The sequence below is a fragment of the Moschus berezovskii genome, chromosome 20 (assembly GCF_049115385.1).
Source record: "Moschus berezovskii isolate FMDL1 chromosome 20, NW_MosBer_1.0, whole genome shotgun sequence".
Classification (NCBI taxonomy): domain Eukaryota; kingdom Metazoa; phylum Chordata; class Mammalia; order Artiodactyla; family Moschidae; genus Moschus; species Moschus berezovskii.
This window is the reverse complement of record NC_142479.1, coordinates 56,642,321-56,669,327: the sequence shown is the minus strand read 5'-3', so window position 1 is coordinate 56,669,327 and position 27,007 is coordinate 56,642,321. Positions and strand designations below refer to the sequence as shown.

The 27,007-nt window shown below is 50.2% G+C and overlaps 1 protein-coding gene across 2 annotated transcripts; it reads left to right on the top strand.

The window, feature by feature from the left end:
* The first annotated feature begins 152 nt into the window (after positions 1–152).
* Positions 153–21,015, top strand: KIF18B (kinesin family member 18B). 2 transcript variants are annotated; one of them, XM_055408070.2, is made up of 16 exons: positions 153–281; positions 9,503–9,829; positions 10,374–10,531; positions 10,858–10,962; positions 11,168–11,278; positions 11,359–11,556; positions 11,984–12,160; positions 12,773–12,847; positions 12,987–13,087; positions 13,731–13,908; positions 14,266–14,393; positions 17,591–17,796; positions 18,029–18,554; positions 19,465–19,554; positions 19,831–19,934; positions 20,170–21,015. In XM_055408070.2, the coding sequence occupies exons 2-16, from the start codon at positions 9,511–9,513 to the stop codon at positions 20,274–20,276; spliced, it is 2,583 nt and encodes an 860-aa protein (XP_055264045.2). In that variant the 5' UTR covers positions 153–281; positions 9,503–9,510; the 3' UTR covers positions 20,277–21,015. The 2 variants fall into 2 exon arrangements, with proteins under 2 accessions (XP_055264045.2, XP_088685293.1); XM_088829167.1 differs by lacking the exons at positions 13,731–13,908; positions 14,266–14,393.
* Positions 21,016–27,007: the final 5,992 nt, after the last annotated feature.

Sequence of the window (27,007 nt, the reverse complement as noted above, 5' to 3'; positions counted from 1 at the left end):
AGCAAGCAGGAAGGCGAAGTGCGCAAGCGCACTGTGGACAACGCCCGCCACCACAGAGCTGTACTTTGTTTCTTAGGAAACAGCCAATCAGCGATCCGGACGGCGACCAATGGGAAGCGCGGAAGAGCCGACCCGGCTAATTTGAACACGCGGCGCGGGCGGGAGGTTGGCGCGGGTTGGGTACTTGGGGAGGGGGCGATCTCTGGTGGTCCGGGTTTCCGGTCTGCTGCGGCGGGACCCTGCAGCGAGCGGCGACACTAGCGACGGAGAACCGACGAAGGGTAAGCACTGGCCCACGGCTGAGCCGGTTCCGCAGGCTCCTGCACTCATGTCTGGACTCGCGGACCGAGCTGCTGGCGGTGGCGGAAGCCGGAGCCGGGCCTCTGTGCTGTACACGGAGGTGCAGCCTGAAGACCAATCAGGTCCTGGGTGGTCCTCTCCGAACACTGCGTGGGGCGGTGCGGGAAGAATTCGCTTCCTTCGATGCCTGCACGGGAGATCTGGACCCTCTGCTTATTTGTACGGGACCTTGACTGGGGCCCGCACGTATGCACCTCGGCCGAGCCCTCTGTACATCCGCCCTGGGAAAGGTCTTCTTACACGTAAGGAAGAATTGGGTCCTCCCGCGCGCTAGGAGTGGAGACCCGGGACACTGCACATCTGTATGGAGTAGCTAAGACCCTTGCTGTACATCTATGCAGAACTGTTTGCAGAGTTGTGCCAGGGGCCATAACTTGGTTACTGGGGGACCTAGTAAAGGAAGGAATGAAAGAACGTCTGCATGACAGAACACCAGGCCTTCTGCTGTTGTTTCTAGGATGCCCTTTCTCTTAGCTTTGACTCTTTAATGTACTGAAGTGACACGGAAAACATAAGCTTGGCCTGTCATGGGAAATAGGTTTTTTTGTTTGTTTTAACTTCAGACTGTGGTTCTTCTGGTATAAGGGGGAAATGCCAGTAGGTCTTATCAATTCTGATTATGTTGGCTAACATTTATTGACTTATCAGGTTTGAGTTAACTCATTTAATCCTCACAACAACCCAGTGGCATAGATACTTATATTTACATTTTACAGGTTAGGAAGCAGAGAAATTAAGCTTAGCTCCGAGGAGAACATCCACAACATTTTAATGTATAAGCTTCTCCTGGATGTTACCATACTTTCTCCAGTCTCATCACTATCCTTTCTGGTCACCAAATTTCATACTTCAAACAACTACCAACATATCCAGTCCTTCTCTGCCTATTTCATGATTGAATTCTTCCACCCTCAGAGAGACTTTAAAGTGTCTCAATTTGTTGCTGTTTATATTTATTATCCAGCCTAGCTCCTTTTTTCCTTACCTTTTTTTTAAAGAAATAATTATGCAAGTAGCATATATTTGCTAAGTCGCTTCAGTCGTGTCCAACTCTGTGCGATCCCATAGACGGCCGCCCACCAGGCTCCCCCGTCCCTGGGATTCTCCAGGCAAGAACACTGGAGTGGGTTGCCATTTCCTTCTCCAATGCATGAAAGTGAAAAGTTTGAAAGTGAAGTCGCTCAGTCATGTCCAACTCTTAGCGACCCCATGGACTGCAGCCTACCAGGCTCCTCCATCCATGGGATTTTCCAGGCAAGAGTACTGGAGTGGGGTGCCATTGGCTTCTCCAAGCATATATTTAGAGTTCTTCATAAAAATTGTCTCTATCTGGCCACAAAGTGAATCTAAAGAGTTTTCAGAGTACTGTACAAACCATATTCTATTTCCACAAGCAGTTAAGCTTAAGATACAAAAGGAAAAGGAATAAACCCACACTTGGATTTTAAAAAAAAATTTTGAATGACTCAGGCAAATAGGATATCATTATTGTTATTAAAAAATTAGCATTAAACAAAACCTAGGTGATGCAGTTAAAGAACACTTAGAGGTAAATTTATAGTCTTAAATGCTTACATTTTCTTTTTCAAGCTCAAAGTGAGGCAAATATCCAATTTTAATAAGATAGAACAGAACAACAGAATAAAAGTGTAGAAAATAAGATGAGTTAAGGGCAAAAATTAATGAAATAGAATTTTACTATTTAATAGAGATGATTAACTTAGCCAAGAACTGTATCTTTGAAAAGACTAAAAAGCCAGACCTCTGGTAATATTAAGACTAAAGAAAAGAAACATGAAAAAATGACCTTAGGAATTAAAATAGGGGTTAAAACATAACTTTGGTTACTCAAAGATTAAAAGAGAAAGACTTCAATGGGAACCCTTTTTGATGATGCTTTTGGGCAAATTTCTAAGAAAAACAACTCACCAAACCTGATTCAAGAAGCTATGAAAATTTTCAACAAACCTAGGACTACTGAAGAAATTTAGTTAGTTTGAAAACTACCTTCTGTGCCATGCCGTGCGGTGCTAAGTCACTTCAGTTGTGTCTGACTCTGTGCGACTCTATGAGCTGTAGCTCACCAGGCTCCTCTGTCCATGGGATTCTCCAGGCAAGAATACTGGAATGGATTGCCATTCCCTTCTCCAAGAGATCTTCCCCACCCAGGGATCCAACAAGCTGTTTACCTCTAACCTGCGCTGGCAGGTTCTTTACTACTTGCGCCACCTACCTGCAAACACATCGAAAAACCCCACCAAATTCCACCAGAAATGTACAGGCATCTATCTAACTGGTGGACTGCCGTCTATGGGGTCGCACAGTTGGACATGATTGAAGCGACTTAGCAGCAGCAGCAGCAAACATGTAGAAACTCTCCCTAAAAAAAAAGAAAAAACATTTCCAGTCTATTTTGTTATACCAAAAATGAGGCAAAGAAAACTTCAAGTCATTCTCTTTTATAAATATAGTTGTAAAAATCTGAAATAAAATATTAGTAATCAGAATCCAACAATGTATTAAAAAACTACATTATGATCATAATGTAGTTTATCGCAGGAATGGGAGAATAGTTCAATGCTAGAAGATCTATTCATACAATTTACACATTTACAGATTAAAGAAAAACATATTCCATTAGGCACAAAAGTATAAGTCAATAACCATTTATGTTTTTTTTTAATGGTAAGCTGGAAATAGAGGCAGGCTTCCCTGATGGCTCAGTTGGTAAAGAATCAGCCTGCAATGCAGGAGACCCTGGTTCAATTCCTGGGTTAGGAAGATCCACTAGAGAAGGGAACGGCTACCCACTCCAGTATTCTTGCCTAGAGAATTCCATGGACTGTGTAGTCCATGGGGGTCACAAAGAGTCGGACAGGACTGAGAGATGTTCACGTCACTTCAGAAATAGAGGCAAATCTCCTTAAACCAACAAAAAAGTGAAATAATAGGAACATTCCCTATAAAATCAGGAAAGAGACAAGATTGCTCACTATTGCTACTTTCTTTTTTTTTTTTTTCAGTCTCTATAATTTTATTTATTGATTTGTTTTTGGCTGTGCTGGGTCTTCTTTGCTGTGCAGGCTTTTCTCTAGTTGTGGCAAGCCGGGGCTGCTCTGGTTGCCGTGAGGTGGCTTGTTTTGTTGCAAAGCACAGCCTCTAGGGCTCAAGGGCTTCAGCAGTTGCAGCACACGCATTCTATAGTTGCAGCTCCCAGGCTCTAGAGCACAGGCTCAATAGTTGTGGCACGAGGGCTTAGTTGCTCTGCAGCATGTGGGATCTTCCCAGACCAGGGATCGAACCCATGTCTCCTGCTTTGCCCGGTGGATTCTTTACCACTGAGCCGCTAAGGAAGCCCCTATTGCTGCTTTCAAAATTGTACCCACGGTCCTAGCTAGACAAAAAAAATAAATGTCCTAGCCTGCAAGACAAGAAGAATAAAAAATGATTAGAAAGGAATAAACAAACTGTCCTTAGTTTCAGTTTTGTCTTTTTTAAAACACAAAGGAACACAGTACTATCTCTGCAACTACCACCCATAGAAAGAAACAGTCATCTTTGGATGTTTTTCCGTGGCTACTAAGGTGAGGGGAAGTAGGACCTGCAAAAGCCCAGGTAGAGGACAGAACAGCCTTGGATGAAGAGTAGTGCCTCTGATGACAGGACAAAGTCAAGTTCTGGCCTTGCTACTTACCACCCAGGTGACAATGTCCTTCCTGAGCCTCAGTTTGCTTTGTAGAATAGGGATGTAACAATTGTATCAATAACTACAGAATGAGATTATTGTGAAAGTTAAATGAAACACTTGCAAAGCACTTAGCATAGTGCCTGACACATAGTAATTGCTCAATAAATGTTAGCTATTATATAATCATAATTATTTTTAGGCTTTTGGCTTCAGCCTAGTTTTTCTGGCCTTTATTCATTCATAGGACAAATATTACACAGTATCTACTGTGTTCTGGATTTGGTTCCGAGTTATCTGGGGTGCACAGACTATATCAGCAGAGGGTCCTAATCTCTTGGAGCTTAAGGACAAGAAACACTGTGTTAAAGTTGTGAAGGAGCAATGAAGGGGGCCACAACAACTGCTATAAAAAGTACAACACCCAAGGATAGGCACCTGCCTTCTGAGCTCCCAGTGTCTGCAGGCAAACCCCCTCAAGTCCTCAAGCGTTCTTCTTCAGGGGCTTCTGAGGAGCATGGGTTTGTTTGTTCTATCCGTCCCTATGATGGTGGGCAGAGGAAGCTACCCTGAAAACAACCAAATCTTGGCTTCCCAGCCCCAGCTTGGCAGCGAACTAGCCTCCGGGTTTTAATGAGCTGCCCCGGGTTAGAAACAGGACGTGACTATGGCTCGCTCAGAACCCTGAAGATCTTATTAAAGAATCATCTCCCTTGTACTTTGGGCTGAAATGCTCTTTCCAACGGAGGATCAAAGCAAACTTGACAAACGTTCTCTCATTAATCTCCCATCCCCCTGGGGCAGGCGCAGATCAGTAGCTGTTCTCTCCAGCTCTCAAAGGGAGGAGCTGATGTGACATCCACGAGGTGTGGCTGGTGGAAAGACCTCCCCAGCAGTCAGAGGCCAAAGCAGAGACCAGGACCCAGGTGTCCTGACTGGGGCCATGCCAGTGTCACCCTCCCCCCTCCCCACCTCCTACCCCACGGCCCCAGCGCTTTCTCGGTAAGAAGGAAAACATCTCATTAGGCAGACAGTCTGCCTCGCTGGCCCTCAGGAGGCGGAGAGGAGAGAACTGTAAAGGTTAGGTGCACTCTGCTGCCAGTACCCTTTTTAATTTCCTGCTTTGAATGTGACGCTGCTCTGTGGTTCCTCCTCAGTTAATACCCTCTCCACGGGGAGCTGGGACTGGCCTTAAGGCAGCCAGTGTAGACTCAGACAGTGGGACCAGGCACCCTCTGCCTTCACTTGCCTAGTCACAGGGGTGGGGTTCCTAGGAATTCCCTTGCAGTCCAGTGGTTAGGACTCCGTGCTTTCACTGCCAAGGACCCAGGTTCGATCCCTGGTCAGGGTACTAAGATCCTGTAAGCTGTGTGGTGAAACCAAAAAAAAAGTGAAGTTCCCTGGAGGTGGGAATGCGAGGATAGGAAACAGGCATTCTGAGTGTCAAAATTAGGTCCAGTCCATTTATCTGAAAGTGTTTGCAGAAGGCATAATGCTAGTTACATGAAAGGGATTATAATTATTATACAAACATGAGGGACCATTACAACAGTGTGAGCATGAAAGCGTAGTATATAATGTCATTATGAGGCAATGTAGCAGGCTCTATGGCCAGACTGCCTGGGTTGGAATGAGGATTCATCAGTCACTACCACTGGGATCTTGGGCAAGTTGCTTAACCCTTTCTGTCTCAATTTTGTCCTTGAAAAATGACTATGAGAATAGTATCTATTAGGACTTACCTGGCAGTTCAGCAGTTAAGACTCCCTGCTTGCACTGCAGGATGCAAAGTTTTAATCCCCTGGTCTGGAAACAAAGATGCCTCACACTGCCAGGTGTGGCCCGAAAGTAAAAAATAGATAAATAATGATAATAATAGTATCTATCTTGTGGGGTTGCAACAGAGTCGAAAGGAGATGAAAAGTAAGGTGTCTAGAACAGTTCCTGAGTGGACACTTAACCTATTATGTTTATTATTGTGATGGCCTGATGGCTGAGACAGGAATAGAATTAATTAAACTCAAAAAGATAATCATTGGTTGACATCTCTGTTCTTTGTGGGGAAGAAGTTGGGAAGTTTGGGGTGAAGGACAAGAGTTTGAAATCAGCTCAGTTCTGCCTCATCCCCCAAGGAAAACATGAGTTGTTTGCTGGAGTATTAGGTAGAAATCCCACGTTTCTTTGCTGAATGACCTTGGTAATGGTGACCTGTTGGCAGAACCTAGTCTTTCCTAGGAAAGCATTCATCTATTCCTATCCCCCCGACCTCGAACAGCTCCCCCCCGCCGCTCTTTTCTTATCCCTGTTAATATATTCCTAGACTTGAGCTGAACTTTTCTAGGAATATCTGTGATTCCTGCATTCCAGAGATTCCATCTCTACCCTTGGTAGGCTGGCTTGAAGGAGAAATGAAAAAAGCACACAGAAAGGTCTGAGGGGAATTCAAGAGGGAATACATAAATAAGCTTTTGGAATGACTACCAGGGCAACATTAGGAAATCTATCCATGTCACCCTCTACAGGAACAGACTAAAGGAGAAACACCGTGTGATCATCTTAGCAAGTGCCGAAAAAGCATTCGATAAAATTTAGCACCCATTCCTAATGGGTAGTGGAGGGTAGGAAACTAAATATAGAAGAGCTAAAAATAGAAAGTAACTGTCATTATTTGCAAACTTATCATCATTTAATTGAAAAACCTAAGAGAATCAATGACAATTTAATAGAACTCATAAGGGAGTTCAACAAGGTGGCCAGATACGAAATCCGCATAAACGAGATCCGCATACAGAAATTGGTAGCTTTCCTGCATTCTGGCAAAATGAATTAGAAAATGTAATTTTTAAAAGAGCCTATTTCCAATATAGCAAAGACTGTACAGTAACTATTTGTAAATCTATCAAGAAATTTACAAAACTTATGTGAGGAAAATAATAAAATTTTACTAAAGATTATAAAGTTGTGAATGATGAAAAGAGATACAATATTCCTATATGGGAAGACTTCATATTGTAAAGATGCTAATTCTCATATTAATCTACAAATTCAAAATAATCCAAATTAAAATCTTAGCAGGATTTTTCATAGAACTTCATAAGCTGACTCTAAAATCATATGAAGATAAGCTGCCCAAGAATGTCCAAGGAAAATAACAGTAAAGTGGTATAGAACCACAATAATTACAACAGTGAGTTACTGGAAAAGGAGAACAGAATGGGGAATCCAGAAACAAATTCATGTTTATATGAGAATTTAGTTATGTTAAATGTGGCATTTAAATTAGTGGAGAATGAATGCACTGTTTAATAAATGATCTTGAGATAATTGCTTGCCATTTGGAAAGAAAAGATATTTAGAAATATTCTCATACCATTCGCACACACAAAAATAAATTCCATCTGGATAAAGGCCTACATGTAAGAAAGGAAAAGTATTAGAAATATTTTTAAAAAGTGTTTATTACTTTGGGGAAGGACTGTCTTCTTAAATATGACATAAAAATAACAAAAGAAGAGGTTAACATATTTGACCATTTGAAAATTTCAAATATGGCCAGAGTAGGATATTTCTTCAAGAATGCATAGTTGGGGTACTTCCCTGGTGGTCCAATGGCTTAGACTCTGTGTTCCCAATGCAGGTGGCTTAGGTTCAATCGCTGGTCAGGGAACTAGATCCCACATGCCACTAAATAGTTTGCATGCCGCAACTAAAAATCCCACATGCCAAAATGAAGATGGAAGATCCTGCATGCTGCAAGTAAGACCTGGCGCAGCCAAATAAATAAAAATAAATATTTTTTAAAAAAGAATACATGATTGATTTGATGCCAAGAATAATATCAAGTAATTTACCATGCCAACAAAATAAAGGAGGAAAAAAGCATATAATCGTATCAGGAAATGCTGAAAGAGCATGAGATAAAGTTCTAGATATTCCTGATAACAACTCTGAGTAAAAATAAGAACAGATGAAATTACTAATATGATAATGACCTATTTGTCTAAAAGTCAAAAACTAATATCTCTATAGTGAAGCAGTAAAGATCAAGATCCTTTAAGATCAAAAGCAAGACAGGGGTGCCTATTTTCATCATTATCATTTAACTCAAGGGAATGCAATAGACAATAAATATTTAGTATAACTGTGGAGAAGAAAGGGTAAAAAATTATTTTCTGATATACAATTGTGTACTCAGAAAACTCAATAAGCTCTAATAAAAAACAGTAGGAATTAATAAGAGAGTTTGAGGATTGTAAGTAAAAGGCAAATATGTAAAAATCAATCATGTTTTTCCCTACTAGTGTTTACCGCCTGGAAATGGAGATTGGGGAAGGTGTTCTATTCATAATAGCAATTAAGTCCATAAAGTACTTGGGAATTATATTAAAAGAAAAAAGACAGAAAATATCTGAATCTACAAAAAATACCTGAACAAATCAAAAGGTAATAGCCATGTTCTTATATGAAAATATCTAATATAAAATAAATATGTAAATTTAATATTAATTCCAATTGTAATCCCAGCTGGGTTTTTTGAGGGGGGATTGGTTCTGAGATGGAGATGGAATTGATAAAGATAGTCTTAAAGTCAAATAGAAAAAAAATGATTGAAAATAGCCAAGAAAATCATGAAAAAGTAAGCTGGGGGTAGGGTTAGGTCTGGCCTTCTGGATAAGAAGCAACTGTGGGGGTTTCCCTGGTGGTCAGTGGTTGGGACTCCATGTTCCTATTGTGGGTGGCTGGGTTCGACCCCAGGTCAGGGAAACTATATCCCGCATGTCACAACCGAGAGCCACTGTGGTCAAATAAATTAATAACAAAAATTTTTTTAAAGGAATGGTGTTCCTTTTAAAAGGAACTATTGTGTTGGCACAGGAATAGACAGATTAGTGGAACATAATAGAAAACCCACCTATACAGTCACTTGGATATGGCAAAGGTGGTATTTCAAGAGAAAAAGATGTGCTCTGCTGTTCTCAGTCACTCAGTCGCATCTGACTCTTTGTGACCCCATAGACTGCAGCCCGACAGACTCCTCTGTCCATGGAGATTCTCCAGGCAAGAATACTGAAGTTACTACACCCTCCTCCAGGGGATCTTCCCAACCCAGGGATCGAACCCAGGTCTCCCACTTTGCAGACGGATTCTTTATCGTCTGAGCCACCAGGGAAGCCCAGGAATACTGGAGTGGGTAGCCTATCCCTTCTCCAGGGCATCTTCCCTACCCAGAAATTGAACTGGGGTCTCCTGCATTGCAAGCGGATTCTTTACCAGCTGAGCTACCAGGGAAGAAATTTGTTAGTAATTGGTGCTGGCATCAATATTTTTATTCTCTCGAGGTATAAAACGGAGCCGAGCTGTAGAGGAGGTGGGAGAAGGCTCCTGAATACTAGACTGAGGGATACCCGGTCAGGCCTGAGTCAGATTGGTCCTCATCTCCATTGCCTCTGTGCCCAGGTGTTGCCATGGTGATGGCGGTGGAGGACAGCATGTTGCGGGTCGTGGTGCGGCTGCGGCCCCAGACTCCGAAGGAGCTGGAGAGTCAGCGGCGGCCTGTGATTCAGGTGGTAGACGAGCGGGTGCTGGTGTTCGACCCTGAGGAGCCCGATGGGGGCTTCCTTGGCCTGAAATGGGGCAGCGCCCAAGATGGCCCCAAGAAGAAGGGCAAAGACCTGACGTTTGTCTTTGACCGCGTCTTCGGTGAGACGGCCACCCAACAGGATGTGTTCCAGCACACCACCCACAGCATCCTGGACAGCTTCCTCCAGGGCTACAACTGCTCAGGTGAGCCCGCCTGCCCGTCCACTGGGTACCAGATGAGGAAGGCTCTGGCCCTGCCTTCTCTGTGGGGCCCTAACTCAGTCTTCTATAGTGTGGGGGCCACTCTGCTGGGCCCTGGGATACAATAGGTCAGACAGACAGGGTTCCTGCCCTCTGGATGCTTACAGTCTAGAGTAGGGAGAAGACACGTCACAAAATCACACCTGCAGGTGTGTGCTTATCAACTGAGCTACACGAAGTGAGCCAAAGAATTGTGGGCCTTCCATAGAGGAAGCTAACCAGGCTGCAGAAGGTGCCCTGAGGAAGGGACGAGCTTCCACCCATGGTGGAGACCTCTCTGCCCTCAAGTCCACAGGTCTACAGGGGGACCAGGAATGGACACGGGGAACTCGACAGCTGGGAGCGTGGGGGCTGTGGGTGGGTGGGAGCAGTGCAACCATGCACGCGGAAGGAAGCAAAGGGGTTTGGAGAAGGAGAGGGGCTGACCAGATGAAAATGCACTGGGGGAGCCCTCTCACCACCCTCCTCCCTACTCTGTCCTCTCTAGTGTTTGCCTATGGGGCCACCGGGGCCGGGAAGACACACACCATGCTGGGAAGAGAGGGTGACCCTGGCATCATGTACCTGACCACCATGGAGCTGTACAGAAGACTGGAGGCCTGCCGGGAGGAGAAGCGATTCGAGGTGCTTATCAGCTACCTGGAGGTACGGCTGTTGGTGCCCCAGAACGGGGCAGCCTCATCCCTCCTTCTCACAGCCACCTGAAGAGGGAGTGGGGTGGAGTAGGCAGGAGGGGCAGAGGGTAGTAGGAAGTGGGAGGACGGGGGCCCAGAGGGCGGACACAGCTCCAAGAGAGACTGCCTGTGAACTGACCCTACTCGTCACGTGACTTCATCTCGCGAGGGTCATTCACCAAGCATGTCTTGTCATTTTCTCTGGCCCAGGCATTCTGCCCTCCCCCAGCCCCCTAGGGGAGAGACTTCCTGACCAGCCTCTCCACCAGGCCCCTCCCTGGCTTCCTTTCTCCTCAGGTGTACAATGAGCAGATCCACGACCTCCTGGAGCCCAAGGGGCCCCTTGCCATCCGTGAGGACCCCGACAAAGGGGTGGTGGTACAAGGACTTTCCTTCCACCAGGTAAGACTTGGGCTTAGGTGGGACGGGCAACCCCACTGGTCCTCTGGGATCCCCTGACCAGGCAGTTTGGGGATGTCCTGGATCCTGTTGGGGTGGCAGTGGTGATAGCGCGGGGGTGACATTGGTTCTGAAGAGCGGCCCCTCTGCTGGGGAAAAGTCCTGGTTGGAGAAACCACAGCCCCCTCCCTTCATGTCTCCTCTGCAGCCAACCTCGGCTGAGCAGCTGCTGGGCATGCTGACCCGGGGGAACCGTAACCGCACGCAGCACCCCACTGATGCCAACGCGACGTCCTCCCGCTCCCATGCCATCTTCCAGGTGAGCAGGAACCACAGGCCAGGACCTGAGCCTGGACTCCTGGTGGCCAGCATCCCCTCACCCCGCCCATCTGCCCCCAGATCTTCGTGAAGCAGCAGGACCGGATCCCAGGTCTGACCCAGGCCCTTCGCGTGGCCAAGATGAGCCTCATTGACCTGGCGGGCTCTGAGCGGGCGTCCAGTACCCACGCCAAGGGGGAGCGGCTACGGGAGGGAGCCAACATCAACCGCTCGCTGCTGGCCCTCATCAACGTCCTCAATGCCCTGGCGGATGCAAAGGTAAAGCCACACAGAGCCAGGCTCCGCCCCAGGGCAACAACCCAGTGCCAAGGACGACGGTCCCTCCCTCCAGCTCTGGGTCAAAATTCAGTGCTTTCACTGTAGTGGCCCGGGTTCAATCCCTAGTTGGAGAACTAAGATCTTGCAAGCCCAGCAGCTTAGTCAGAAAAAAAAAAACAAAAGCAAAAACAGGGACTTCCCTGGAAGTTCAGTGGCTAAGACTCCACGCTCCCAATGCAAGGGACCTGGGTTCCATCCCTGGTCAGGAAACTAAATCCCGCATGCCACAACCAAGACCCAGTGCAGCCAAATAAATAAATTAAAAAATATATATATAAAAATACCCAAAAAACCCCTAAAGCTACTGAGTCCCGACCTGGGTCTGTCTAGTCTAGACACTCACTCCACGCCCACCCACTGTCCCTAGGGCCGAAAGTCTCACGTGCCATATCGGGACAGCAAGCTGACCCGCCTCCTCAAAGACTCCATCGGGGGCAACTGCCGAACGGTGATGATCGCTGCCGTCAGCCCCTCCAGCCTGACCTATGAGGACACCTACAACACCCTCAAGTATGCCGACCGGGCCAAGGAGATCAAACTCTCGGTGCGTGCCAGCCGGGACGGCCAGCCTGGGGTGGGGGTGTAGGGGTGTCAGGGGAGCCCCCAGACTGGGAGCAGGAGGGGACAGGACCCACCGGCTTCCTCCAGTACCTGGAGTGAGCGTTCCCACAAGGCCCAGAGGAGAGGTGACCCAGTCTTCATCCTTCAAATAGCACAGCACTGGGATGGTTGAGGCTGAATTATCTCAAGAGGAAGGCAACAGAACGGAGTGGCCGAGTGTCAGCCAGTGATCTTTGTCAGATTTGTTTTTAGCAGCAGGCCCTTATTTTTGGTAAAACAACATATAATGCAGATAAAAGCAGAGTTGCCCGGTTTCCCCCGCCTCCCCCAGGGAGCCCTAGGACTCCCAGATCCACTGCTGCAAAGCCCCTGGGCTGGGGAGAGCGTATGAGTCAGGGAGCCCCGGGTCTTGGGGTCAAATGCAAGCTCTCCTCCTGCTATGTTAGGTGAGCCCCTGGTCTCCCCATTTCCTCAGTCCTGAGGGTGAGCAGCCGGGGTGTGAGTGAGGTGCCTAGCAGTGTCTGGCCATTGGAAGTAGTTGCCAAAAGCTACTTCGAGTAAACAAACAGATCTGTCCCCTGTGTCCCCACCTCAGCTGAAGAGCAACGTGATCAGCCTGGACTGTCACATCAGCCAGTATGCCACCGTCTGCCAGGAGCTCCAGGCTGAGGTGAGGAACTGCCTGGGGAGCTTGACCAGGGGGCAGGGCACTCGGGGGGCAGGTCAGGAGCACCGGGGTGCCGCCAGGGTGCTCTCCTACCACCCTGCGCTCAGCCGGGGCTCTGAGGGGTTGGGCCACTTTGTTCCAGGTGGCCGCCCTGAGGGAGAAGCTCCGGGTGTATGAGGCAGGAGCCCAGCGCCCACCGCACGACCCGCCACGGTCCCCCAAGACAGGCGCTCCGCATCAACCGTGAGTTCTGTCACCCTATCCTGCCCCGTCCTTTCCCAGCCTGTGGAGGGCTGGGATTCCTCAGTTCTGTTCTGGCACCTGGGGTCAGGGATTCTCGCTCAGTGCCCAGCACTCTGATTGTCACCTAGAATGTTCTGTGCTGGAGGAGTAAGTCACACCCCAGTCCATATAAGCAGCATCCGCTATTCACAAGGTGCGTTCAAGGGGTGGTGTCATTGTTTTCTGGGCTTCCCAGGTGGCACTACTGGTAAAGAACCTGCCTGCCAATGCAGGAGATGTAAGAGCAGCAGGTTCGATCCCTGGGTTGGGAAGATCTTCTGGAGGAGGGCATGGCAACCCACTCCAGTATTCCTGCCTGGAGAATCCCATGGACAGAGGAACCTGGCGGGCTACAGTCCATGGGGTTGCAAAGAGCTGGACACAACTAAAGTGACTTAATGTGCCCGCATGTCATTTTTTTCTAAACCAGAAAATCCTTGACTCCTTCTTCACCCTTAGCTACTACCCACCTGTTACCTGAGCATCCAACCCCTTACAGACTCTGTACCACCTGAAGCCACAGAGATCCTGCCCCTCCCTGCTTTTCCCACCTGCCCCTGCTTCACACCTCGGAAACCTCTCCTTTCCTCCTTGACCTCCCCAGCTGCCCCTCACCGTCCCACCTCCCCAGCCAGCCCTGCACCCCAGAGCTCCAGCCAGGGTCAGCAGTCCTTCGAGAGGAGAGCCTGGGGTCAGAGGCCCCAGGGGAGAAGGTTGTGGACGGGAACTCCTCAAATAGGGAGCAGCCCCCAGAGGACAAGGACGAAGGCCTGGCCAAGGAGGTAGGGCTTGGAGCTGGTGGAATATTGGAAGAAAATCCCCTCCCCCAACTCATGGGTCCCTTCAGTCCTGGCTTCTCTGCTTGGATGGCTTATATCTCAGTCATTGGGAAACTTTCAGATTCTGTGCAGGAAGAACTAGTGAGATCCGGTGTCTCTGAAAGCAGGGAGCCTGTGTGTTACCAGAAGGGGAGGAGGGAGGGAGGACATGAACTGGGAGAGAGAAGGACCCTACTAGGACCGAGTCATTCCGGGAGCTGTCATTCCCACTTTTGGAGGATGGGTGGGTATCAGGAGCTGTGCAGGTAAAGTGAGGGAGGCCGCCCTGGGCTCTCTACCTGTGACGCTCTTCCTCTCTAGATTCCAACCCAAGTGCCGGAACAGAACCTCAGACACCCATCGCCCAGGTCCTCTGACCTGACCGTGCAGCCCAAGCCAGTCGTGGACCACCTCCCACCACCAAACCTGGACAGGGACCATTCTAAGCAGTAGGTATCTTCTTGCTCCTCTCCAGACTCCAAGGCAGGAGGTGATGGGTTCCAGGCCCCCTGGAAGGAGAAAAGTGAAAGTCGCTCAGTGGTTTCTGACTCTTTGCAACCCCACAGACTGTAGCCTGCCAGGCTCCTCTGACCATGGAATTCTCCCTGGAAGGAGAAGTGGTGCCAAGCATATCATAGAAGCTCTGTGTTTTAGTTAAAGAGGCAGGTCTTTTATTTTGGCTGCGCTGGGTCTTCATTGCTGCACATGGGCTTTCTCCAGTTGCAGCAAGCAGTGAATATTCTTCATTGCAGAGGCTTCTCTTGTGGCGGTTCGTGGGCTGTAGAGAGCAGGCTCAGTACTTGTGGTTCACGGGCTTAGTTGCTCCAAGGCAAGCGGGATCTTCCTAGATCAGGGCTCAAACCCCATGTCCCCTGCATTAGCAGACAGGTTCTTAACCACCACACCAGGGAAGTACAAGAGGCAAGTCTTTTGTCATCCAGTTGTCCCATACCTGCTGTCACCAATTTGATATTATCGCCTACTCTGTTTTACCTAGCAGCCTCTCTATTTATTACTCTGTGTAGCTGGCAGTTTGACCAGAGGGAAGCAAAACACCAAATTCCATCCAGACAGCTGGCGAATGCCAAGGTAGGGCAGGGCTGCCTGGGGCTGGAGCTATGCTTTCCAGTCTAAGGGCCAAGCTGCCCATGCTCAGCCAAGAGAAGTTGGGCGGCTGCTGAGGATGGGACAGCCTTCCTGAGTCAGGTGTTCGTCGTCTGTCTCATCGACAGATTGACTGAGGCTATTTCTCCTCAGAAGTAAATACAAACCCAGAGAGAAATGGCTTTTGGACCATTCTTTCCGTGCTTAATAGAGAGGTGCTGCTAGTATTTTCTTCCTTGGCCCCCAGAACATAAATCCTCTGCCACTTAGCTTTGCTGCTGCCAACCCGACACCTCCCTCCACAGCACGCCTCACGCTCGGCAGTGTATTTAAAGCTTCTGGACAGAAGGGCCTGTTTAATTTTATTTCTTGTTGAGGAGTGTCTGTTCCCGACTCAGCAAAAATGCTGCAGCCTGAATAATCAGTGGCTTACTATCTGTCTCCTGCTGCCAACTCCCCAGGGCCCAGGAGTGGCAGGAATGTGCTGGCGGGATGCCCCCTGGGCCCCCAGGGAACAACCATGGGCTGCCACTGATGACTCATGGTCTCTTAGCCCGGAGTCCCCCATTGTGAAGATGGGGGACACCAGGGTTCTCATTTCTGCTTTGCCTCTGATTTTGTGGTTTCTGACAAGTGGCTTCAACCTTGGCTACAATTTGGGCATCATGGTCCAGAGCTAATAATGTTGTTTAGTTGCTAAGTCGTGTTTGACTCTTTTGCTCCCCCATGGACTGTAGCCCACCAGGCTCCTCTGTACATGGGATTTCCCAGACAGGAATACTGGAGTGGATTACCATTTCCTTCTCCAGGAGATCTTCCCAGCCCAAGGATCAAACCCGCGTCTCCTGCTTTGGGAGGCAGGTTCTTTACCACTGAGCCACCAGGGAAGCAGAGCTAATAACAGATGCTAATAAAAGTATCAGGTGTTGTGGAACATTCTAGATCCGCAGCCCCTGATACTTGGGAACACCCTAACAGCCAGATAATCGAAAATAATTTCACTTTGCCTTTAGAGTTTAGAATCTTAGACCACCGGGACACCGAGTAGATTTTAGATTTTCCAGTTCAGTGGTTTTTCAGAATGTTTTTTTAGCAGCAAAGCCCTGTCTTCAAATGAAATCTTATGCTGAGGTCTAATATGTAGAACAGATAAAGCAGAGCTGTTCCATTAAAAATGTCCTCTGATGGATTTCTTGAAACCTAAATTGAAAACTCGTGATATAGACCAACTCCCCATTTGCTGGGGCTACAGGAGAGATGGACGGAGTCAGACCTGGGTCATCTGACAGCCAAGTCAGAGCATTTGTCCCTAGATGCCCACTTTTCTCAATTGTCTTATTTTCATATAATTTGTGGCTCAGGCAGATATAGAATGAGTTTCTGCAGTGTCCTTTTTAATTTATATCCTGCCTTCTTTCAAAGGGGCCTGGAGGCTGCTTTTTAAAATGAGTTTGGGCTCCCTGTGCATACACTGAGGGCAGAGGAGGGGGCTCAGAGATGTCCAGGCAGGTAGTGCTACCCAGGGATAAATGACTGGCCATGAATAATCCCCACCGAGATAATTGTGTTTATTCTGTTATCATAGGTGTGCCTCACAGAAAGAAAATTTGCTTTATTAGAATCTAAATTTACAACATCAATAATCACATTATCCTCGTAATTTCCTTTAAATAGCCCCTCAGTGCTTGCGAAGTCTATGTTAATACACACACACTCTTTCAGGATCCCAACTGTTAAATAGAAAGTGCAGGCTGAATGCATTTTTGAGGGTCTCCTCAGAACCAAGATCAACATGGCCTGTCTTATTTAATCTCCTCTTATCCTAATGAGGTAGATGGCATGATTATTATTATTATAGAATATAATAATTAGCTAACCTTACAGTGCTGAGTATGTACCAAGTACTCATTAAACACTTTATATCTAAAATAACCCGTTTGGGGACTTCGCTGGAGTCCAATGGTTGGGACTTTAAATTTTCACTGAGGGTCCGGGGTTCAATCCCTGGTCAGGGAACTAGGATCCCGCAAGCCACCAGGCATGGCCAAAAATTTTTTAAATAACCCATTTCATCTTCCCAGCAATTCTATGAGGTAGCTGCCTGTGTTATCCCCATTTTAGGGATATGGACACTGAGGGTGTGAGGTGATCCAAGGTCACACATCTGGGAAGTGTTGGAGCTGGAATTTGAGCTGTTGGTCTGGCTTGAGCTGGTCTCTTCCCTGCAACCTTTCATGGCCCCTGGGAAATGGTCTTACTCATGATCACAGGACTCATAGGTGGCAGAGCTGGGAGGAAACTCAGATGTTCCGAGGCCACTTAGTGCCCTTTCCCTACTTCCCGAGTACTGTCTTTGTCAGGGGATGTGTTTAGTGGGTGAAGCCTCCCACCATTGCCCATGGTCATCTCTGCCAGCACAACCAGGAGGGTGATGAGGCTGGCTAGGCAGCCCCGTCAAGGCAGAAGCGGTCTAGTGCACATGTGTGCTGCTAATGGCCGAAAGATCTGAGGCGGGGCGGGGACCCCCTTGCCTCTCTTCCAGGTTGGCCCTGAGGGTGCTGTGCCTGGCCCAGCGCCAGTATTCCCTGCTCCAAGCAGCCAACCTCCTGACCCCCGACATGATCGCAGAATTTGAGACGCTGCAGCAGCTGATGCGAGAGGAAAATGCTGAGCCTGGAGGGGAGGTTTCTGGGGAGCCTGGCCCAGCCAGGAAGGCACCTCTGGTTCAAGAGCTGCATTCAGAGTCAAGTGAGTCTCAGCCCTGCTCTGCCTCCTTCTGCCAAGGGGTGGCCACAGCCTCAGATGCATTGTTTAATGGGAGGCTGGACCCCTGGGATCATGGGCATCTGCACAGAGAGGCCCAGGAGTCACGCAGACCTGAGGAGTCAGGCGCTCCTGCCTGTCTCGTGTCTCCCCAGATTCTAGAAACTCTTCTCCCTTCAACCCCTGATCCCTCTCCACACCCTCCTCCTCTGCCCAGAGTCTGCAGGATACTCGGGCCCCGTGACTCGGACCATGGCAAGGCAACTGAGTGGCCTTGCACACACTCTGGGGGTCCCACCCGGGCCAGACTGCACTCCACCCCAGGCATCTCGGGACGCCACAGAGAAGAAGAGGAGGAGACCGAGCCCCTCGGAGCCAGACAGCCCACCAGCCCCAAAACTGGGGACCAAGCGCCAGCGCCAGTCCCTCCTGCCCTGCCTGAGGAGGGGGACCCTGCCTGAGGCTCGGCTTCCATGTGGGCCCAGCACCCCAACAGGGAAGAGGGCCCCCTCTCCCTGCCCATCCCCTCGCTTCTGCCCAGCTACTGTCATCAAAAGCCGGGTGCCCCTAGGCCCTTCCACTCTGCAGAACTGTTCCACTCCTCTGCCCCTGCCCTCTCGGGACCTCAATGCCACCTTTGACCTCTCCGAAGAGCCCCTTGCAAAGCTGGGCTTCCACAAATGTGTTGGCTGGGACAATGTGCCCCAGGAGCTGAACAGGCTGGATCAGCCCTTCATCCCCAGGTGAGTCTCCCTTACAGCCTCCCAACAGGGGATAAGGGGTCAGCGAGGGCCAGAGGTGCTGCTAAAGGGAAGAGGAGACAGTCTGCTCTTGGAGTTGACTCTCCGTCTCTCTCCCTTCGGTCTGACCAGCATCGAGGCCCAGGGGAGCAGAAGATGAGTTTCTGTCGAGGCGTGGCTTCTCTTGGGGGTCCTGCCTTGTCTGTCTGTACTTCAGAGCCACCAGCTCTGTGCTGGTTTGTGACGTGCCCACAGTAGCTCACAGAAGCCCCCTGCCAGCAGGGAGTAGGAACTAACCCGGGGTGCCCACCCCACTCTGTTTTTCTGCATCACTCAGGCCTGGCCTGAGTTCTGTGTTCCTCTGAGCAATACCTGTTTCCACCACTTCCCCCCCAGATCCAGCCCAGCATCTGAAACTGGGAAGGGAGGGGAAGCCTGAGAAAATTTTATTCAGCGTTTTCCGGTGGAAAGCTGCTCTCCCCCTCACCCTCTGCCCGCATGGCAGGGCGGGGGAGCAGCAGCCAGCTCAGGACCACAAACAGGCTGCAGACTAACCTGGACTCAGGAGGCCGAGGGTGGCAGGCTGCCCACTGCCCCCCATCTCTCCCACAGCCCAAACCCCCCTTGGTAACAAGCTCAGAGCCAGGCAGGTGGAAGGGTGAAACTGTCTGAACTCCAGTTCCCCGGACACGCCACAAACTGACACCTGGATGTTCTCCCAGAACAGGGCTGTCACTCAGCTGTCAGCCAAGGCCGAGTGAGGCAGGGAGAGGAATCCACCTCCTAGGAGGAGGAAACCTCAGAGGTCATCCTGTCCACCCTCCCAGCCCCGCCAGCCCGAGCGCCGGAGGGGGGAATGGTTGGCACCCGTTTCTGGTTCCCTTCTGATCCCTTCGTCTCCCTCCCTCCCCAGTGGCCCCATGCCCCTGTTCACCATGAAGGGCCCCAAGCCAGCATCTTCCTTCCCCGGGACCTCAGCCCGCAAGAAGCGGCGTGCTGTGAGGTGAGGTTGGGGGGATGTGTGGGGTAGGGGCAGAGAAAGAGCTTTTACCAGGGCAGCGGATGCCAGGCAAACTACAGGCCTACCCACCCCTCACCTCTGCTTCCCTTCCAAACCCCACTCAGCTCCCCTTCCTTTTGATGCTCAGTCTGCCCCTGCTCCCAAGGCTCGGTGTCTAGCTCTCACCACCACCACCCATCCCCCCACCCCCCCATAGTCCACAGACTTGGCTGTGATCTTCCCACACTCCTTCCTTGCTTCCTTCCTTCCCCTCTGCAGTTCCTCCATCTCCCGCTCACTGGGAGTCGCCCGGGGCCGCAGCCGCATCGCCCGCCTTCCCAGCACCACCCTGAAGAGGCCAGCTGGGCCCCTGGCAATCCCAGGTGACTGGCATTTGGGGGCAGGATGGTCTGGGCCACAGTGGCAGATGGAGACAAGAAGTAGGAGGGGACAGGGTGGGCTGTGACCCGAGTGAGAGGACGGCCTAGGGTCCTTCCAAGCGCCTCAGGGACCCTGGTAGAAGGGGAGACATGAGTTTTGGGGTGGGGGAAGAGAATGGTGGTATGTAGCTTCATTTTCTCCTTCCTCCCGACCTCCCCTCATCCAACTGGCCTGCAGAGCCCCCCTCCAGTCCCCACTACCCTGGAAACCAGAAGAGCCAGAAGGAACTGATGGGGGTTAAGGAGGTGCTGTCAGCTGGGAGCTGCTCCGTCAAGGTGTCCTGACCGCCTGGCCCCTCTTGGTCCCTGGAGCCGCCTGCATCAGGAGCCCTGACCTGCCTTCCTGGCTCAGAGCAATTAACGCCAACACCCTCTTCCTTTATTAACAGACCTCCCCCAGCCGTTCATTCTGCTACTCGCCCTCTTTATTAATCTCTTGTTACACTCAGCTTCTCAGCGTGTATATATATTCATTTGTGAGTGTTAACGTGTTGCTATTTTAAAGGGTGCTGCCATCATTCCCCCCTAGTTTATAATGCCCTCCAGGCAGGAAGCTAGCTATGGGGGGCTTTGTTTCCTACCCTCCTTCCCCCACCTCCCATCCCCCCATCTAACACAGGGCTCTGTGCAGTGGAGGAGGGATAAGCATGGGAAGAGGAGCAGATGGGGGAGAGTCCCAGCTTGACTCTTCCTGGCTTTTGAGAGAAAGGCCTCTTCAGCCCCATCCCCCAAGCCTGAAACAAGAGCCCAGCCCCCTGCAGCAGTCCTGATGATGATGATGTCGATAATGGTGCCTTGATTTCCAAATGAAAAGAGTTGATCATTTTTACCCTATTGTAAACAGGATACACACTCGGTGTGAGAAGAAGTGTAAACCTTAATTAATGCTACCACCTCGATGTAAGAGCTATTAATACTTGGGTTTATATCCTCTGATCATTTATTTCTGCATATATACACACACATATATATATGTGGATGTATATATATTTTTTATTATAATGATCAATAAACCATCTCCGTCCTTGGTGTGTGTTTTTCTCTGTATACCTAGATAGAACAGCAACCTCTTCTGACTCTTTAAGGCCTCAAGAAACTATTTTTTTGGCTGTGCGGCCTAGGGAAATGTGGGCTCTTAGTTCCCCGATCAGGGATCGAACCCTTGCCCCACTGCAGTGGCAGTGCAGAGTCTTAACCACTGAACTGCCAGAGAAGTCCCGAAACAATCTTTTTTTTTTTAGAAGCATCTGGGTATAAAAACATCCCCCCTCTGCCTCCTTTTGCAACCTTCTGGGTGGGACCTGCCCCTTATTCTGCAGCACCACCCTCTACTGAAGGTCTCTCTTAGTGAGTGAAGGTGTGATCGTACTTGAAGGCTCGTTCTGTCCTCCTACAGCCTGGGCGCGGTTTGCCCGGAGTTCCACCATCAGGGAGAGGGTTTCAGTGGTCCCCAGGTCTTAGTGAGACTCCAGGCTGAGCCCCCACCTGCTTGAGCCCACCACAGTCCTCTTCCCTCTAGCTCCAAAAGTCCACTCCCCATGTCATTAATGGCTCTCCTCTCCATTCATTGGGATTGCGACAGTTCAACCCAAGTTTACCTCTGTCTCCCCAGGAAGACATGAATGAATAGCGTAAACAAAATTACAGGAATCTTGTGTTTAAATTGCTTCTGAAAACAAACATGTTAAAGACATTTAGCGCTTTGTGAGTAGTGTGTAAATAATGCCGCTAATTTCAAACTGCTCTGGGGGTGCCTCCTCCCCTTTTACCTGGGGCACCCCTCCCCGCTCAGTTTCCATGCCCTTTTGGAGGAGCGGAGCGTGCAAAGGGGTATGCATTCCTACTGGCTGCAGGCAGTTCACAACTTCACGACCTTACACGGTATAATGAGGAAGTGGACAGAAAGGTTAACAAAACGTGCCCGGAGTTAGATGGCAAGTGGCAGCTTCAGGACTCAGACTGGGGTCTGGTTGGATCTATACATGACACCAAGCTGCTTCCCTTTAGAAGTGAGCAGACATCATTTCTTTCTGCGAGCCGGGGATTTCCTCCCCTCCAATTAGTCTTAATGAGTTTTTTCCCCCCATGTGCCATGATTCCCACAGAAGCAGTCACCGCCTCACATCTGGAGCCCCCAGCGGCCTGGCGTGACACCTTGACCTCAGGAGGCCTCGCTTCCTGCTGGTTGGATCGACATTGAGTAACTCCCCCATTTCCTGGGGCCCTCACATACATTATCTCATTTGATCATCACCATCACCCCTGCAAGTGCAGAGGCGGGCAGGCACAGAGCAAAGCAGCTGGTAACCAGGGCCAGGAGGGCAAGCTTCGCACAACAGGCTCCGTTGCAGGAGGTTGAAGTCACTTGGGCTGGGGGCTGCTCACAAGGGGAAGAGGTCACTTGACAAGGTTGTTCTGCAGCCGACCATTTTGCTAGGCAAACACCCATGGCTCCATGGTTCAAAATGTGCTCTCACGTGACCCATTAAATGTACAAAGACTCCGCCGATAGAGTTAAGCATGTGGGCTCCTGCTCTCAATCACAAGGGGTCGGGCTGAGGTGTCCAGCTCACAAGGAGATAGCCTGGCTGGTTCAGGGAGCTGGCAGGGGCTAGGGGGTGGGGGGGCAGCAAGCTGACAGCCAGGTCCCAGCTGACCTCTATGGGCAGCAATGACACCCTGAGATCAGATTGTTCTCTTGTAGAGTCATCCATGAGAGGAGGCAATCGATGGCTCCCCCATCCGCTGCCCTGAGGCCCCCTCCCACTTTGGGGGCCTTGGCAGGGAGGGGGGCTTGCTCTACTTCAGAGAGTTCAGAAATTCTCTCTTCCCCTGATCACACCATCCCAGGCCCTGCAACTCAGGTCTGGATCCCACCCCAGGGCACAAATTCCTGCCCCAGTTCAGAGACCCAGGCTCACTGCCAGGAGCTGCAGACACAGAACAAGACATGAGTCAGGATGGAGTCCTTGTCACCTGTGCATCAACTCAAACCTCCATCAGTGTTGGGACCTGTCAGGAGGGAGGGACTGGGCTTTTTCCACTGGGTCCTTCCCACACCCAGCCATTGGCTTGGCACCCACAGGGAACTTCATCACTGCATGGGGATCCTCCTTGGCAGCTGCTAAACTCAGGCATCCTGCCTCCCAGACCCCTCCTTATCGGTCATCAGGCTTATCAGGCTCCTCCAGAATGTTCCTTTGGCTCTTAGGCTAAGTTTGGGGGATCCTGGTTCTCAGAATCTAGGTCCTGGCTGTCTTCCCCTTCTCCATGTTTTTTTTTTTTTTTGTGACTAGAGACCAGGAGGCCTTGGGATGGAGCTTGTGGGGGGGAGGGGGGAGGAAGGAACCAGCCATGCCCAGGAACCTGGAGACCTTGGCTGTGTCTTCCAGCTCATCCTGGGGCTCTCCCCAGCTTGCCCACAGCGCTGCCCTCCTAACTCATCCTGTCCATTTGGAAGACCACTGGCTTGGAAATAATACGCTGCCCGCCAGCCCTCTCCTCCCTCCAGGGTCTCCACCTCTCACTCTCTCAAAGGGACGCAGTCAGCCAGGGAGATGGAAGGGAGCATGGAGCCGAGCAGATTGAGGAAAGCAATTAAAGAGCTTGTCTCCGAGTTAGAGGCTGGGAGGTGGGGGACAGGCTAGAGCAGGCCCTGGCTGGGTGGGGAGATGGGGGCAGAGAAGGGCCCAAACTTATTAACTTATTAAAGCAGCAGCCTGGCCCCTGGGTCTGTGAAGGTGAATGAGCTGATGCCTCCGAAGGCTGAGGGACCAGAGAAGAGAAGGGGAAGGAGTCGAGGTGTTCAGCCGAGAACCCTTCTGCAGCCAGAGGAGTTGGATGCTTCTAACCTGCAGGGCAAGGCTGGGCACAGGCTCAGGATGGGAGAAGGAACCTTCCCTGGCCCAAGGCAGCCATCCTCCAACAGAAGAACATTGCCTGCCCTCAGATGCTCCCAACTGACAGTGAACCATAGATCCTCTGATCAGATGGCTCCCTCCCAAGGAGAGAGGCGGCTTCCGTTTGGCTGCCTGAGTCTGAAGTGGAAGACAGACCCTACCCTTAGATGCATCCCAGTCTGATGAAGACATAGAACTAGCACTGGGAAGACCCCATCTACTGGGGGCCTTGTCCTTGGGAAGCCTCAGGTTCAAATGTAGAAGAGACCCATCCCCATGGGAGATGCTGACACACCAGGAGGTTCTCAGGCCAATGGAACTGTGGGTCTCAAGTCCACAAGGGCTGGGAAAGGGCAAAGATGGAAGGATAGAGCCCACTGGGGAAGTCAGGGAAATAAGAAAACAGGGTGGGAAACAGCCTCTATTCAGTCTCAGCTAGGACAGTGGGACCTAACTCTCGCATGTTCCCTGGGAGACCCAAAGCTATAAACAACTTGTGGTCTGGGGGTGAAGAGTGTTGACTCCCACCTCCTCTTCACTGGCTGCCCTCTCCTCCCACATCCTGTCCACACGGCCCTTTGTGGGGTGCCCCTGCCCACATGCTGTCCCTGCCCCACCCCAATGGAGTCAACAGGACATGGCAGCTCCCCTAGAAGACCCAGCTCCCACCCGTCAGGCCCACCCCATCAGAGATGTGCTAACATGGAAACAGGTAAAGCACTTGGTGCATCTGTGCTAAGTCACTTCAGTTGTGTCTGACTCTTTGCGACCCTATGGACTGTAGCCTGCCGGGCTCCTCTGTCCATGGAATTTTCCAGGCAAGACTACTGGAGTGGGTTGCCATTTCCTCCTCCAGGGGATCTTCCCAACCCAGGGATCGAACTCCTGTCTCAGGCACCTCCTGCATTGGCAGGTGAGTTCTTTACCACTAGCGCCACCCGGGAAGTCCCTGGTAGGTGTTATTAAACGAAAGCTAGGATTTGTCAAGCACCTGCTGTGTCCAGCTTTCACTGATAGTTTTTCTTACAACTGCCTTGAAAGTAAGTTTGTCTAGACCTCATTATACAGATGTGGAAATGGAGACTCAGAGAAGGTTCCTGAGTCATCCACAATCATACAGCTATTGAGTGGCCTTGCTCTCTCCCCTAGAGGGCGCTGCCATAGCAGCCAGAGGCAATTCTAGTGACCCCTCTTTTAGAGGTTTTAGAAAGCCTGATGCACTTTTGGGTTTTAGAAAGCCTGAGACCAGCTTTCTTCCTGCCTCCAAAGGACTATGGCCACCAGGCTGCTCAGATCTGGGCAGCTCAGCGCTGCCATCTAGTGGTGACTCAGTTCCCTTCCTCAGGGATGGGTTCCAGAGTGCATGGACTCTGGCAAGGGGTTGGCCAGAGACCCATGTTCCCTCCATCCCACTCACGCTTGCCAACAGTCATGCTCTGTCAGGCACTGGGAGAGCAGCAGGGAGTCAGTGGGCAGCAGTTGAGGGACAAAAGGGCCCCTTGAATTGGAGGCTGGCAAATTTGGAACGCGCTGGGCACCTTCTGTGTGGGTGGAGGCCAGGTGGAGGGTTGATCTGTCCCGGAAGGTACTTGGGCTGTAGACAGGAGGTCATCCTGGAAGATTCTGATGTAGAGGATGGGCATAGCGAGTGGGAGGTCATCTTGTCCCCAACTCAGCTTGAATTGTCCCCAACTCAGCTTGAAATAGGACTTGATTTGGCTGAAAGCTATGGGGAGGGGTGTCCAGGCGTCCTCCTCACAGAGCCAGCAGCGTTCTGCTGTCCAGTCCAGAAGGCCATCCAGGGACTGGCCTGAGGCTTTGGATGACGAGGCTTCAGATTAGGGAAGCAGGAGAGGAGGTGTCATGGAGAATGGGGCTTCAGCCAGACTGGGAGGAGGCGAGTAGAGGGAGTTATGTCTACCTGGAGCAAATGTGCATCACAGTGTAATCCAGAACAAAGAGAGGGGACAGAACTGTGCAACAATAGGGCCTGGTTACATCCATGCCTGGGCTTCCCTGGTGGCTCAGATAGTAAAGAATCTGCCTGCAATTCAGGAGACAGACCTGGGTTTGATCCCTGGCTTGGGGAGATCCCCTGGAGAGGGGAATGGCTACCCACTCCAGTAATCTTGCCTGGAGAATCCCATGGACTGAGGAGCCTGGCAGGCTAGTCTATAGGGTCACAAAGAGTCGGACACGGCTGAAGTGACTTAGCAGTCACGCATGTTCATGCACATGGTGGAAAACCATGCAACTGTTAAAATGATGATGGAGATAAATATTTATGGATATGAAAAGATGTTCACAACATATTGTTGAGGGGAAAAAAAGCAAATTACAAAATAATTTGTGCAGCATGAGCCTACTTTTTAAAAATGAATTTATACATGTAGAAAAAAAATCTGTTTATATCTCCAGGTGGCAAAATGATGGCTAATTAATTTTTTTGTTCTGCTTATCTGTATTTTCTGATTTTTCTACAATGCATGTAAATACAATGCATGTAATGACGTGTTGACAAACGACCATGACCAAATCTGTCCACCATCTCTTTGCTTCTGTGTGTGAACATCACATAGGTAAGGGCTGAGTGTAGGGATGCGTTTGAAGGAGAGATAGGGGTTGAAAATAGAGGGAGAGGATGCAGGCAGGCTACAGGGGCCCGGTGAGGTGGCTGAAGCGAGTAAAGAGGGGGCCTCGCCTGCTGCTGCTGAAACAAGCCTGTGTTTCACAAAAACAGTTTACTGAGCGTTCCTGACAAGCCCTTTCTGCTCTATTACAGCTTTTTCCTCCAGGACTGCTTTGCACTCATTTCAACTAGATTTCACTTGGACAAAGAGAGAAGGCCACACTGTGACTTGCCTGGCAAGCTGGAAGCGCAGCCACTCCAAGCCACAGAGAGGAGTTGGGACAAGGGTTTGTCCCCAGCGTTGTTCTTCCTCTAAGGTCACTCCCCACCCCCATCCTTCCTCAGCTCCCCAAACCACAACAGAATCAAGTCACTGGGTGCCCCCTTCTCATGATTCCCTTCCCCATGATACTGCCCAGGCCCAGCATTCAGTTCAGTTCAGTTCAGTCGCTCAGTCATGTCCGACTCTCCGCGACCCCATGAACTAC

Excerpts from the sequence above, each read along its gene's own strand:
- KIF18B (XM_055408070.2), top strand. The coding sequence starts at position 9,511 with ATGGTGATGGCGGTGGAGGACAGCATGTTGCGGGTCGTGGTGCGGCTG. Across the intron at positions 18,555-19,464 it reads GATCAGCCCTTCATCCCCAG|TGGCCCCATGCCCCTGTTCA; the intron begins GTGAGTCTCCCT and ends CTCCCTCCCCAG. Across the intron at positions 19,555-19,830 it reads AAGAAGCGGCGTGCTGTGAG|TTCCTCCATCTCCCGCTCAC; the intron begins GTGAGGTTGGGG and ends TCCCCTCTGCAG.